The sequence below is a fragment of the Trichosurus vulpecula genome, chromosome 2 (genome assembly GCF_011100635.1).
Source record: "Trichosurus vulpecula isolate mTriVul1 chromosome 2, mTriVul1.pri, whole genome shotgun sequence".
Lineage (NCBI taxonomy): Eukaryota > Metazoa > Chordata > Mammalia > Diprotodontia > Phalangeridae > Trichosurus > Trichosurus vulpecula.
The window spans coordinates 145,157,427-145,172,941 of NC_050574.1; the positions used below are offsets into that span (position 1 = coordinate 145,157,427).

The 15,515-nt window shown below is 36.1% G+C and overlaps 1 protein-coding gene across 2 annotated transcripts in view; it reads right to left on the reverse strand.

Moving 5' to 3' along the window:
- Positions 1–15,515, reverse strand: part of DYNC2H1 (dynein cytoplasmic 2 heavy chain 1) — a 414,726-nt gene that overhangs the window by 143,617 nt on the left and 255,594 nt on the right. For both annotated transcript variants that reach the window (XM_036745232.1, XM_036745230.1), the window contains 4 exons: positions 9,941–10,101; positions 5,162–5,287; positions 3,629–3,739; positions 246–401 (listed from right to left, as the gene is read on the reverse strand). In XM_036745232.1, coding sequence (XP_036601127.1) covers positions 246–401; positions 3,629–3,739; positions 5,162–5,287; positions 9,941–10,101 — 554 coding nt within the window. The remainder of the gene's footprint in view (positions 1–245; positions 402–3,628; positions 3,740–5,161; positions 5,288–9,940; positions 10,102–15,515) is intronic.

The window sequence follows — 15,515 nt, forward strand, 5'->3', positions numbered from 1 at the left end:
GACATTTTACGTGTCATGGACCACTCTGGAAGTCAGATTAAGCCTATTTAGCCCTACTCAGATTAATGTTTTTAAATACATAAAATAAAACACATAGGATTATGAAGGAAATCAATTAAAACTGAAATGTAATTATCAAAATACTAAAAGAAACAAGTTCATACACCCAAGGTTATGAAGAACCTTTGGCTTTAAGGAAACAATATGCTGAAATTAATGTTTTCATAAGAAATTATATTTCTTACTTGAGGAATATAATTTCTTCTTTCTTGGCATGCAGCATGGAACCAGGCCAGGCTGAAGAGGGCATGTGCCCGTTCCACAATGTCTTTTTTGCTAATTTGTTCTGGAGTCCAGGATTCATAGGTCCGCATTAAATTCTTTTTCAAACCTGGAGGTGCCTGAAGGAAAAAAAAATACCATTTCACAAAAACATAGTTATATTTCACTAGATAAATATGTTTACCTTAATTTCAACACTTCCAAAAGAGGTATTTCCCAACAAATATAAGTACAGTTCAATTTAATTACCATATAATAAAGAACTGCTACAATCACAAGATTGCTTTAGGGTCTAGGGGAGCAAACCCCAAAATTGACATTTTGTGGATTTTACAATCTAGTTATTTAATTATTATTCAAAACATTTTATATGTGTAAGAAATACCTAAACATGTATACATTATTCTCAGTAGATAACTGAAGTTTCTCACTGAAAGTTTCCAAAATGAGATATACATTCTCTGAAATGAGATAACACAAGGGTGTTAGGACACCTTTAAAAACAAACCATAATAACTAATGCAATCCTTTTAAGAAATGGATTCACAGCCAATCACTGCTGCCAATCCATAAGATGAGTAAAATCAAATGAGCTCTAAATTATTATCTACTCCAAAGAGAAATCCAAGCTAGGCCTGGAGAAACAGAAACTCATTTTCTAGTCCTGAATTTTGAGGAACTCTTTGTAAACTATGGAATTAGTTAAGGCCATTTTGAAATAAACCTGTATGTTCATATCCATTTCCTGGTAGATTCATGAGAATAAAAAATACTCTTCCCAGAAACCTGGCTTTGTCCTAAGGCAGAAATATCAAACACACCACTCTATGGCTACATGCAGCCCACAACACTCCCAGGTACAGCTAAACCAGATTAAGATGTAATTGGATAATACTTAACAAAATATTAAAATACAATAAAATATGAATATTACATTTTAAAACTAAGCCACTACGTGACCTGAAGGATTCTTAATGTATGTTCTGATTAAGTTTGACACCACTGTCATAAAATGTTAGAAAAAAATGATGAAGTGTAAAAATACTGAATTAGAAGGAATGTAGATTCTATTCCAAACTCTGGAACTAGCTATTTAACCTTAAAAAAACCAAAAATTTTTTCAGACACTATCTACTTTATGAGAAATATCAAGTTTTTGGAGATTACAATTTGGGGAATATTGATCTGTCCAATCCCCTACATGACTTAGAAATCCTTTTTGACATCACTATCATCTGCACAACTGTATTGTTAATGTGTTGTTAATACAATTTGAATATTTTCCCATCCATTAATAGGCCCATGTGACCTGTTGGCAATCAAAATGGGCTCTTAGCACTTAATTCAACCAAGTGCCCTTGAAGAGTTTCGCCTTTATTTCCTTGATTAAATTAGGAGTCCTCGGTGACCTCCTTGCCTCAAGGGAAAGCCTAGGTTACGTGGGTTTGAGTGACACGTTTGTGACATCAGAGGCTTTTAGACCACGTGGGTTTAAGTCACATCTTTGTGATGATTTTAGGTCACGTGGGTGAGTCACATGTGTGACTCACCCTTGACCCTGAAAAAGATATAAACCCAGGGGTTGGCTTTCTCTTTTTCCGGAGCTCTGACCCACAGCAGTGGTGGCACAAGTGACTCTGGGCCAGCCCTTGTTATAAGCTCCCGGGCTGAACTTAGACGTTGGTAACTATGAATTGTATTTGGCCTGTCTGTCGATGTTTGTAACTTGTTTGTATTTGCTCTGAAGTTCAGGGTGCTGGCTTTTTCCCCTGAACTAAGTGAATGGTATTTGTATGCTGGATTAAAGTAAGATTGTTAACCCCTTAACGTTGCTTTCCTTAGTAAAGCAGATCAAAAGAACCTGGGCTTTTGCAGCATCTGTGAGCTGGTTGTTGTTGATTTTACACCCCTCCACACAGCAGCTGCTAGCCAGATTGTTGAAACAATCACATGAGTCTGTGGTGGAAGGAGCTTGCCCAATGGGTGGAGCAGGAAGGGTGGAGAAGAGCTGAGAGGAAGTGAGACAGAGCAGTCAGAGCTGGGAGAGAGAGACACACAGAGCGGCAGCAAGCGTGAGTGAGAGAGGGCGTGTTCTTGTGGGTAGGCCCTAAGAGCGGGAAGGCTGGAGGATGGTGGTGCTCCCTGCATTGCTAATGTGGATGGATTTCTTTGTTGCTATCATGGATTTGGCTTCCTGGTGTTAGGATTAGGCTTCCCGGTGTTTGAGTAAATGTTTTGCTTCTGCCTTGCATGTGGAGAGTCTGTTATATTTTGCGATTCAGAGCTACACCAGCATATTCATAGCCGCTGTAGCCACCGTGAGTAACACATTGGTGCTACAACAGTGCAGTGCCTGAGTTCAACTGATAAAGTGTTCATTACCTCTCTCGGCCTCATTTTACTAATGTGTAACTGGAAACTTGAACTATGTGATTTGTTACAGTCCCTTCCAGATATAAAATTCTGTTTCTAAAATGGTAAGGAATATTTTCTTTCCTATTAAGGACCATAGGGGAGGTAGAAGAAGCAGGAAAAATATTTTTAAATAATTATTTTTCATTTACAAGAAAAAATACATTTATATAATTTTTGACCACAGATTTTTTGAAATTAACAATGACTAGAAACGTTGATAAATGCAAAAAAGTTACAAATACATTTATAAGATATACACTTTAGTTCTCTATCATGGCCAATACAGATATGGTTACTCAAGTCACTTCAAAACTTGAAACACTGCAAATGCTACCATCACCACTGCTTTTACCAAATTACTATTAACAAGTAAGAGTGATAACAATGCTTTGTATTTGTATTGTGCTCTACAGTTTATGAAGCACACTGAACACAGATTATCTCACTCGATGTGCTCAATGATCTTGAGAGGCAGACAGGGCAGGTTTTTTAATCTCTATTTTTATGATAAAGATACTCATACTACATGACAAAGCAAATAAGTGGTAGGTACTTGAACTAGTTTTTGCTCTTTGTACCTTATTATATTGACTTTCAATTTAAGAAACAACATACTGTAAAAGTTGAAAAGAGATGACTAAAACATCTTTTCATATATACAACCTTGTTTTTTTTTTATTCTGTGTCAGAGATTTTGTGTTTAATCCAGTCATTTTATAAAGAAATTGAAGCCAAGGAAGTAGTTGGTGGCAGAACTATGACTTAAACTCAGGCCCTCTGCCCCTAATTTTTTCATTTTCATAAAAAGCATTTAAGTATAATACACATTCATTCTCTGTCAAGCCACTTACTACAATATGATGTGTGACCGCACCTAGATATCAGTAACTTGTATCAATATGCCAATGATCCAAGTATACAATGCTTTTACCTCATATGTTATCTTCAGACTACACTGAAGTAAAATAGGAGTAAAGCTGGGATGAACTTCGGCTGTGAGCCAAAGACGAAAATTCTCTTTGGGTTGGAGGCAATTCAGTTCCTGGAAGAACGAAAACAGATTTATTTAAACAAGTATTACAAGCATCTATGCTTATCATATACTTCCTAACAAATTCTTATGAAAGATTTTTAATCAGAATAAAAATAAGTTGATGACGACTAAAAAAATAGTTTACAAGTATGATTAAGCTTCTGCATCTGTAAAGTGGGAATATAATCACATCTTTTCCAAAAGGATTGTTTTAGGGTTCAAATGAGGTAATATGTATAAAACACTTTGGAAAACTTAAAAGGTCTATATAAATTCTAGTTATAATCATTATGACACATGACACTATTTAAACAACTGAATGCAACTAAAATTATAAAAACTAAGGACTAGTGATGATATATAAGTGGACTTTTAAAGAAAATAATGTCCATGGCATAATACAACACCCTTCTCATTGATCCTTAAGTATAATAGCAGAGTAACAAAAACAAACACCATTTGAATTTTTTTTATTTTATTTTTAAAGTGATCTAGAAATCTAACACAAACAAACAAACACCATTTGATTTTTTTTTTAAATTTTGTTTTCGAAATGACCTGGAAATCCAATCCTAGAATCATCTTTTCTACCCTTGTTTACAGAAATGGGATTACAGGCCAGCTTGATACCAAATATTCAAGCCAATTTGCTTTGATTGTTCAAAGCTACTTGTCTACCATGACTACAGATTATTCTGCTGCTCAAGGTGTCAGAGAAAATTAAAAGGATAGTTTAATTTATCCTTCTAGACTCTTTGATAGCTCCATCTATCAATTCATCCATCCACCTACCCATTCATACACATCTCATTCATATTTATATAGTACCTACCAATTTACTAATCATTTGTAAACTGTGTCCATCACAACAGCCCTCTAACACAGAGAGGTCAAGTCTTAAATACAGTAGTATCAGTGGCTGCTCATTGTGACTCCCTTGCTGAACATTTCCCATATGACTGAAGCTGGACAAGAGGCATCCACAAAACAGTGTGTCTCTGCCATGAAAATGTAAACCACCACAAACAGGCACTTTTTAATTCTATGGTTTTCCCCACTTTGGTGCCTTTACCTATATAACACTTGTTCTCCTTCAACGTAATCTAAGCTTGCCTCTGTCTTCCCAAACAACATGCTGTTTTGCAACAAAATTTAAAAAAAACCTTCCCTTAAGTCTATAGTACTATGCAATATTCAAAATTGAATAGTTAAAAGGATATCTTTACAGGAAACAAATTACTTTTTGAATTAGCAGTTAAAAGTAAACTTGACAAGGTTTCAAAGAGATTTAAAGTGATTTTATCATATTCTGATTTCCATAATAATCACAATTACTGTGTTACAATTTCATACAGAATGATGTTATATAGGGATTCTTCTATGGAATAAATTAAATCATATCCTTACTGTATCCCATTTATCTGAACATACCTTTTCCAGAATAGGAAGCCATGAAACCACAAGATGTAAGTTCTTCAAGCACAGCCAGTCTCCATTTTGAGCACATTCTCTCAGCATCTGAATTGCTAAATCAGCTTGACCTTGGCCCATGGCAACCTAGAAGAAAAAGAGAAAACAGTTAAATTACAGAATATGTTATCAGCGTCACATGCAGGATAAGAAATTTCAGTGTTTTATACTGAACTAAGGTTTAGAGCCTTTATGATGAGATTTCTGAGTTTTTTTTATAATTTACAAATATTCTAAAACCTAGCAGTTAATATTAGAATGCCATTTCTAGTCAAACAATAACTATTCCTTCTTTCTCTTTCCTTTTGTTGCCAGAATTGCTGATTGTAGTGGCATTCATTTCTCTTCTTCACTGCCTTACTATGAAATCCATTGTCCAGATTTCCCTTAAAATGATCTTCCAAAAATTAACTATAATCACCTTGACAATTCCCCCTTTCTACATCCACATTTCCCTTGACACCTCTGTAGTATTCCATTGTACCTTTCTTTAAAAGCTCTCTTCCATTCAAAATAACCATTGAATATATAAAATATTTAGAAGGCCATCTACTAAAACACATACAAAAGCATACAACTACAAAATGTTTTTTACAAAAATAAAGACAGATCTAAGTAAGTGGAGAGATTTTAATTATTTATAGTTAGAGCATGATGATAGAATAAAAATGAATATACAACTTCTAAATTAATTCACTTAATCAGTGCCATATCAAGCAAACTACCAAAGTATTATTTTAGAAAACTTTTTAGAAAAAAAATTGTAACAAAATTCTTCTGAAGCAAAAAAAGGTTGAAGATCAAATCTCAAACTACACAATAAAGCAGTGCTTATAAAAAATGCAGAAAAGTTGATCAGTGGAACAGATTAGGAACACAATATTCAAAAGCAAATATGCATAGTAGCATAGTATTCAAATACAAATACAAAGTCTTCAATCACTGGGATAAGGACAAAAACTTTCAACAAAAACTTCTGAGAAAAATAGAAAGTCTCATAGAATTAGGTTTAGACTAAGATATTTCACATGTACCACAATGAGCTTCAAATGGATTCAGGATATAAAATGACACAACTTAAGCAAATTAAATAATTAAGGGGAAAAATACAACTTTTGCAACTATGCATAGGAGAATAGTTCATGAGCAGACAAGGGATAGACAGGATCACAGAAGATGAAATGGACAATTTTGACTACTTAAGATTTTTTTAAATTGTATAAGCAAAATTGATGAAGTTAATAGAAAAAAAATTAATTGAAAAATCTTTGTGGCAAGTTTTTCTGATAAAGGTCTGCCATGCAAGATATATAAAGAACTGATGCAAATATATAAGAATGATAGCCACTTCCCCATAGATAACAGGTCAAAGGATGTGAACCAACAGTTCTCAAGGGAAGAAATTAAAAGAATTGACAGCCATATGAAAAAGTGCTCCAAATCACTAAAATAAAATAATGCAAATTAAAGGAGCTCTGTGGTTCCACCTTGCCCATATAGATTGAAGACAGAAAAAGAAAATGGCCAACAATTATTGAAAGAACTGTGGGAGAAAAGACGTACTGGTATCCTGTTGAAGGAATTATGAATGGGTATAACTATTCCGAAAAATTCTTTTTGGAACTATACCTAACAAGTCATTAAACAATGCACACTCTTTGACTCAACAATACCACTACTAAGTCTATACTCCCAAAGAGATCAAAGAAAATGTAAAAAGACTCATATGTACACAAATGTTTATAGCAAATCTTTTTGTTGTAGCAGAGAACTGGGAATTAAAGGGGTACCTATTGGTTGAGGAATGGCTGAATAAATTTAGGTACATGGACATGATGGAATATTATGGTTCCTTAAAAAATGAAGATAGAGATTGTTTCTAAAAAACTTGAGAAGACCTGCATGAACTAATACAGAGCGAAATGAACAGAAACAGGAGAACAATGTATGTAATAACAATAACATAATGAGGAAGGAAGAAAATTATAAGAATTGAATACAATATCCCAGTTGTGGTCTTGACCAGGGGACAGTACCAAGGGACTATCACTTTCTTACTGGTGGAGGCAGGGCTTCACTTAATGTGATCTCATTAGCTTTGCCTCTTCACAGTGCTGAATCATACTGAGCTTTCAGTCTACCAAAGGCTCCAGAATCTATAAGAAAAACTGCTGTCTAACTGTGCCTCCCTGTCTCATTCATATGGACTTGATTTTCTGAATCAATTTAGTCTTCATCTTCCTTGACCTCTCAGCAACATTTACATTGTCCTTTTTATTCTTACTTTTATATTTAATTTATATTGACCCTTTTATTTTTTTTTCCTCCCTCTGCTTCCAAAATTACCAAGTTTTTTCTTGGTTCTCCTCTTACCTGTTTCCCTATTTCTTTCCCTGTTCTTACTTTGCCCCCTAATATCGGTGATCACCCAAAGTTATGTTGTTTCTCTTCTTTTTCCTCTATACCCTTCTTGGCCGTTTTGACTTTCATCTCTATGAAGATGATTCCCAACCCTCAGTCTTTAATTCTGACTTCTCTCCTGAGCTTGAGACCCACGTTTTGAAAGGTCTGCTGGCTATTTCTAACTGGATGTCCTACTGTTACTACAAACTCAATTTCCAAATTTTAAATAGTATTTTCCCTTAAAAGTCATGACATTCCATCACATCTTTTGCATGTCCATATTTCTGTATGAATGGCAACACCATTTACCTAATCACATATATTTCAAATTTCATGGTTATCTCTGACTATTTCTTATCTCTCATCTCTGTTGGATTAGGTTTGGTTCCTGGCATTGTAAATAGAGAGAAAAATTGTATCCAGGATGAATTTCAAAATAAGAAAAATAGAACTTGGTCACAGATTGCATATATGACATAGATAGAAGGGAACAGTCAATAATGAATCCAAAGTTTTCAGCTCAGAAGCCTATATGGCATTCATTCCAACTCAAGAAGAATTTACTATGTGCCTGGCATTTTGTCACTCCAGGACATGGATTTCTGTTAAGGCAGGCTGCCTTTGGGATATAGATAATCATTTCACAAAATATCCAGGTGAAAGGTACCTCACAGGTCATTGGAAATACAGCATGATAGCTCAGCTGAGGAGTCGGGGTAGAGATGATTTACTGGAAGTCCTGAGTTCACATGCACCCTCATTATTAATCGAATGACCCTGGACAAGTATCTTGACTTTTGTCTGAATCAATTTCCCCATGTATAAAATGGAGATAACAGCAACACCTACCTCCCACGGTTTCTAGAAGGCTAAAATGAAATTATATTTGTGATCTAGCAACAGTGGCTTCCTCGCTATATCTCAACCCTGATGCTCCACTACCTGACTCCAGGCATTTTCAATGGCTATCTTCTGTGTCTGGAATGCACTTCCTCCTCACCTCTGCCTCCTGGCTTCCCTGGCCGCCTTCAAGTTTCAGTTCAAAGTCCATCTTTTGCAAGTGGCCTTTCCCAACAGTCTTCAATGATAATAATACCTTTCCTCTGAGATTTCCACCAATACACAGACACATACACACACGCACAAGCATGTGCACATGCGAGAGCATGTATGTATATGTATGCATGTAGTATGTCTATGTATATCCATAAAAACATGTGTGACTTTACATGTCTATCCATACAGGTATGCACACATACATTTATATACACACATATGCATATGCTGTCTCCCCCATTAGACTATGAGCTCCTTCAGGGAAGGGATTATTTTTACCCTTCTCTAGTGCTTAGCCCATACCTAGAACATGGTGGGGCAGTAAGGTGGCACAGTGGATAGAGTGCCAGTTCTTAAGTCAGGAAGACTAATCTTTCTGAGTTCAAATCTGACCTCAGATACTGCCAAGCCATATGACCCTGGGCAAGTCATCTAACCTTGTTTGCCTCAGTTTCCCCATCTGTAAAAGGAGCTAGAGAAGGAAAGGGCAAACCATTCTATTACCTTTGACAAGAAACCCTAAAACAGGTTATGAAGAATCAGACACAACTGAAAAACGACTAAACAAAAGAACATGGTAAAGACTTCAGAGATGCACATTGACTTAACTTGACCTGACAGTTTAGGAATGACTTTGATTAGCTAAAGATTATCCAAAGGAGGCCAAATAGGATGAAGGAAGCCCCAAGTCCATGTCATATGAAGATCCATTGAAGGAACTAGGGAAGAAAGGAGCATGATGGCTGTGATGAAGCATGTGAAGGGCTGTCATGAGGAAGAGGATTTCATTGGTTCCATTTGGTCCCAGAGAGCAAAGTGGCAAATTTAGGCTCACAGAAGTTAAAAGACATCCCTAAAGTTAAAGGTACAGTGGTCTATCAAGAACTAGAAATCAGACCCTCTGAGGCCTAGTTCATTCATGCCTAGGTTTCTCAAGAGTCTGAAAAATAAAATAGGAAACGGATATAATTATTACAAACTAATAAAAATAATCTCTCCCCAACTAATCTCAATTATCAAGATACTTCAGATAAACATATTTTATTAGATAGCTTCTTTCTTTTTTTCCAGAAAATTGTCTCAATGTTCCCAGTTTAAATCTTATACAAAGGCATATATCCCTATGACACAGTAAATGGCATACTAGTTGAAAAAGAACATATTTTTAAAGGACAAGTCACAAATTTTTTTCTCATCAATGGATAAAGTATTCTAATATTACTAACTGAAGTAGTAGCAATAGTAACAATAGAGAATTAATAGAACCCATCTAGGACTAACCTGATGATAACAGTCTCCACTTCGTTCAGTATTAGCAAGTTCCTGTAGTTCTTGGGAAGGATCAGCTCCAGGAGAAATAATGATTAAAATGGGTTCAATTTCTAACGTCTCTTTGTATAGACGTTTCAGATTCAGAGGTGGTGGGGACAACTCTTTCATTCCTAAAATGTATATTAGGGATATAAAAAGACAATGAATATATATTCTTTCCATCTCCTAATTAAAACAAGCACACATTGAGAAAAGGAGATAAATACAATACTCATCAATCATTTTTCATCTAGACCTTATAGGTAGGACTCATAACATCATTAAGTTTATTTCTATCCCAGGAAGACATGAATGCAAATCATCCTCAACTGTTGCACATACGGAGCTAGGTAAAAAAAAAAAATATATATATATATATATATATATATGTATATATATATATATATGTATATATATATATATATATATAAATAAAATAGATGCAAGGTAACCTTGATAGTTATATCTTGGGAGAGAAAAGCACTAGCACCTGGGGGAGCAAGTAGACAGGAAAGTCCTCATGCAGAAATGAGCCTTGAATGAGACCAAAGAGTCCAAGAACACAGAGCAGAAGAGGGGGACTATTACGCATATGGGAGACAGTTTATGCAAAGGCACAGAGACATGACATGCTATATCACATACACCAGTTACAGCAAGAAGGACAGTTAGGCTGGACTGCAGGATGTGGGGAGCAGAGTAATGTGCAATAAGGTAGGAAAGGTGAGATAAGACAAAGTTAGATATTGCCAAAATAAATGGAAAACATTTCTCCTTCTGGGGACTTAAACTATGTCCAACTTAGAAATTAAAACACAGAAGGATATTCTTTGGAACGCATTGCCTTTGACTAACTACTAATTTATTTGGGAAAATGTGCTACACAGTTCCATACTGGGGGGGAACTGAGTGAATATAGCTTCACAAAATACAAGAGTGCCACTTCGATTACATGGAAAATTTTATCAGCCCAAAGGACTAGAAAATTATAAAAGAGAAGGAAGAAATATTCAGTTTCACAGACTATTAGAGCAAGAAACAAGTGGTTATCATAATTCTAAGTATATGCTTCTTTACCATTATACTCTTTGGTGTCCACTCCTCCCATGAATACTGTGTGTATTTGTGGGACGGTATACCCCAGGTTGATGGAGAAAATGTTTTTGGCTACTGTTTTGACAAATCCAACTCAATATACCTTTTATTTGAGCTAATTGTATCTGCTGTGTTAACTATTATCAGTAGGGGCAACAGTGGCGGAAGGCTCATGAATATAGTGACCCATAGAATACGTGGGGGAAAGCTGCCTCCCCAGGAAGACAGATGCAAACTATATTCTGGAGGGTAAATTAATAATCAATAAACATTTACTAATGCTTACTATGTGCCAGACACTGTACTAAGCATTGCATTAATTAATTGACAATGGATTGGGTATGGGAGCTTTAAAATTTAGTGAAAAAGTCTTAAAGGAAACAAAAGTTAAGTAGAGAGACCAAATAATATACAAACTGATAAAGAAAGAAGTAAGATGGCTTTTAATTATAAAAAAAGTATTATCTAAAAGATACATAAGTCCTACCTTATCATGTGATAAAGTATGTTTTTTTTTAAATAATGCAGCCAATTAGAATTTCAGGAGGCTGTGGAAGTTATTATTAATTCTGTTGTTCAGTCTTAAATTGTAGGAGATGTATGATACCCAGGCTAAGGCTATGGTTTTCCAGTTTAAGAGGGGAATATAAATTGTATTCAAGGCTTGCTCCTGCTTGTGGGATTCATTTCTACCCTGCTGAGAGATTAATGAGTGAAGGTTCAATAAACAAATTGGTTCAACACAACCTATATACCTTAAGGAATTCTTGTTCAGTAATAGGTAGGAACAACTGTTCAGACGGAGATACAAATAGCTAAATATTTTAAGGGCTCCTGGATTATGCATTTTTACCTAGTTTTAGAGTACCAGGATTCAAACAGACAGAAAGCAGCAACCCAGTGAGGAAACATATCAGACAAGACAATTTATTTTTTAAGAAAGGGGATCAGAGCCAATGCCTTTCAGCCAGTCAGTCAAAAAGACATTTATTAAATACCTACTATATTCCAGGCACTGTTCTAAATGCTAGGAGGAAAGGTAAAAGAGTACCTGCTTCCCAAGAGTTCACAATCTAATGGGGGACACACCCTGTAAACAACTATGAGTATAAATAGGAAAAAAATCAACAGATGGAACACTAAAATTAAGATTTCCTGTAGGAGATAAGATTTTAGCTGGGACTTGAAGGAGGCTGCAGAAACAGGGAAATAGACATGAGGAGAGTGAGCATTCCAGGCATGGGCAACAGCCAGTGAAAATGCCCAGAGAAGGAAGATAAGAGTATCTTGTTCAAGTAACAACAAGAAGTCAAGGGATAGAAGAGTACATGGGGGATACAGGTATAAGAAGACTGGAAAGGGGTGGTTTGGTGAAAGGGTTTTAAATGCCAAACAGAGGATTTTGTATTTAATCTTGGAGGTGATAGGGAGCCATTGGAGTATATGGGGCTTGGGGTGGAGGTGAGGAGATTTACTCTGATCTACACGTTAGGAAGATTACTTTGACTGCTGAATGTAGAATGGATTGGAAGGGGAAAGACTTGTGGAAGGGAGACGAACCAGCAGGCTATTACGATAGTCCAGTCATGAGGAGATGAGAGCCTACACCAGGGGTGATGGCAGAAAAGATATTATGAAGGTAAAACTGACAAGCCTTGGGAACAAATTAGAAGAAGACACCTACATTTTGAGTCTAGGAGGAATTTGATCAGAAAATATTAAGTGCTTGCTATATGATCTGGGCACTAGAGATACAAGGCCTAAATTAAAACTGTCCCTGCCCTCAAGGAGTTTATATTCTAATGAGAGGATAAGTAAATTAAAGTATTTAAAAAGTAAAGCAAAGTCATTTCAGGGAGGGACTGAGGAAGGAGGCAGAGAGACAGAGAGATATGGATAGTCGGAGAATTTGGATAAGAAGGGAAGATCAGGAAGGGTGTAATATAGGAAATGACACCTGAACACTAATTTAAAAGAAAGTAGAAATCCTATATAGTTCAGGTGAGGAGGAAATGTATATTCTTGACATTCTGGGAGAGGATGGCAAAGTTATACAGATGTGGGACAGAATGTCATGTACAGAGAATAGCCAGTAGGCCATTTTGACCATAAAGGAGAAAACAAGGAGACAAATGTGAAATAAGACTGGCAAGGTAGATGAGAACCAGATTTAAATGTCAGGCTGAGCAGTTTGCATTTCATCCTAAAGGCAATAGAAAGCTACTAAAGCTTTTGTTTGGGGGATGGGAAGTGTCACATTGATGGGCTCTACTTTTTAGGAATATCAATTTGGCAGCTCAATTCAGATACCATCAGGCCTCTTCTGATTCTCCCAGCTGCTAGTACCTCCCTCACTCAAATTCTTTGTAAGAGGAGTGTTCCCTATCACTACCTCAATAAATAAAGACATCTCTAACTTCTCAATTAAATAAATCAGCTAGAGAAATGAACTTAGCATGAACAAGGACTATTGAATCAAAAGGATTTTAACTAGAAGCAAAAAATTCCTTGCTCTATTTGGAAAGAGTGAAGGTGACTGAACAAAGTGAAATGACACAACAAAGGATGTTCATACTGGTTGAGGAGATTTATGTCTCCTACTGCTGCCTCCTCCACCACCAAAGAACCTGGGGAACTTCCAAATGTCCAAATGTTTGGAGTTTCTAATTGCTGTCCAAGTAGCATCACCAAAACCTAAGCGGGGGTGGGGGGGGGCAGTATCTGCCTGAGGAATCAAGGACAAACAATATATACTGAGGAAAAGGCAGCTCCAGAATTCCAAAAGAAGCCCAACACAAGTTCCACCGGACCTAAGGGGAATTTCATGAGCATCCTGTGAAGGGGAGAAAAGAACTTCCAGCGACCAAAACCTCAGTAATCTCTGCCACATGTGCTCTACGCTGGAGCAGTTTCCCCAGAAATCTACACATGCTGATGGGACAATGTGTTATAGACTTTTGGGAGGATGCTCTATACTGACTTTCTTACTACAGACCACCTCAATAAAATGTCCGTCTAAAAGATATTTAATCTAGCTACCTAACTGACATCATCTGATGATCAACAGAGGCAACACAGTGATGGGGGCCATAGTACTAGAAAAATCCACTCCCTAATTTTACAGTCTCCAGAACCCTGAGAAGATGAGAAGTAGCTAAGTCCTGGGAACCTCCCTGCCAGTGCCACACACATATGTATATTGAAACAATCAATGAATGATCCAGAATTTGCAAAGGAGGTGATAAGGATTTTTTTTCCTACAGCACCCTCACAATATGTGCCTAAGTTCTTAATCAATTTAAGGGTGCATTTTATATTTTTTACACACACACACACACACACACACACACACAGTTAATTTATATATAGCATATATGTATGCATGTATATACACATCTATATACACATACACATATATGTGTATGTGTACATGTATGTACACATATGTGCATGTGCTTTACATATTATTTAAATATACTGTGTGTGCGCACATGCACAAATTGGGTCCCCCAGCAGAATGTAAGCAACTTAAGGGCAGGGACAGTTTTCTTTTTTTTACTTTGTATTTCTGAAGTCTAGAGTATAATAGACTCTTAATAATCTTTTTTAATTGACTTATTAAGATGATCCTCTGTGGAGGATTTATGGAAGGATATCAGGAAAAATCTCAAGTAAAAAGAAGACATAGAGAAGTTGCCATAAGATAAATGAAGAACCAACATTAATGAGAAGATAGATACAGCGATATCTCAAAGCATGTTTTGAGAATCTGTTGTGGATCTTGAAATTAAATAATTGCTTCTATTAAAATAACTGTTTAGTGGAATAGGCCTCCTCATTTTAAAACATAGTTTTCTGAAATAAGTTCCTCCAAAGCTCAGCAGAGGTGTCACCTCTTATACCTGACTCCCCCAACACTTATTATTGCTTTCTACTTCTTGAAATTACTTCATATTACTTTTATACACCATAATTTATTTATCTGTGTGCATGTTTAAGCCACTAAGTAGAATGTAAGCTCTTTCCAGCACAGAATTTTTGACTTTGTGCACTGAATTCCTAGCATAGTACCATGCATATATTAGTGTAACAACAATGTTGCTAGCAGCTGCTGTGGGGGTGTAAGGCCAACAACACCAGCACACAGAAGGGCTGCCAGCACAGATTCTTTGATCTGCTTTTCTAAGGAAAGAAACTTTAAGAGGTTAATAATGTTACTTTAATTAAACACACATTAAACATACCATTCACTTAGTTCAGGGGGAAAAGTCAGCACCCTGAACTTCACAGCAAATATAAACAGAAATTACAAACATAGGCAATATAAATAGATCAATATTTCTGTCTAACCAAATCACAATACATAGTTACCAGAGAAGCACCAACATTTGGGTTTTCAAAGCCGGGGCCTGCTTCAATGACTTACCCAGAGTCTCATCACAAAGTCTCA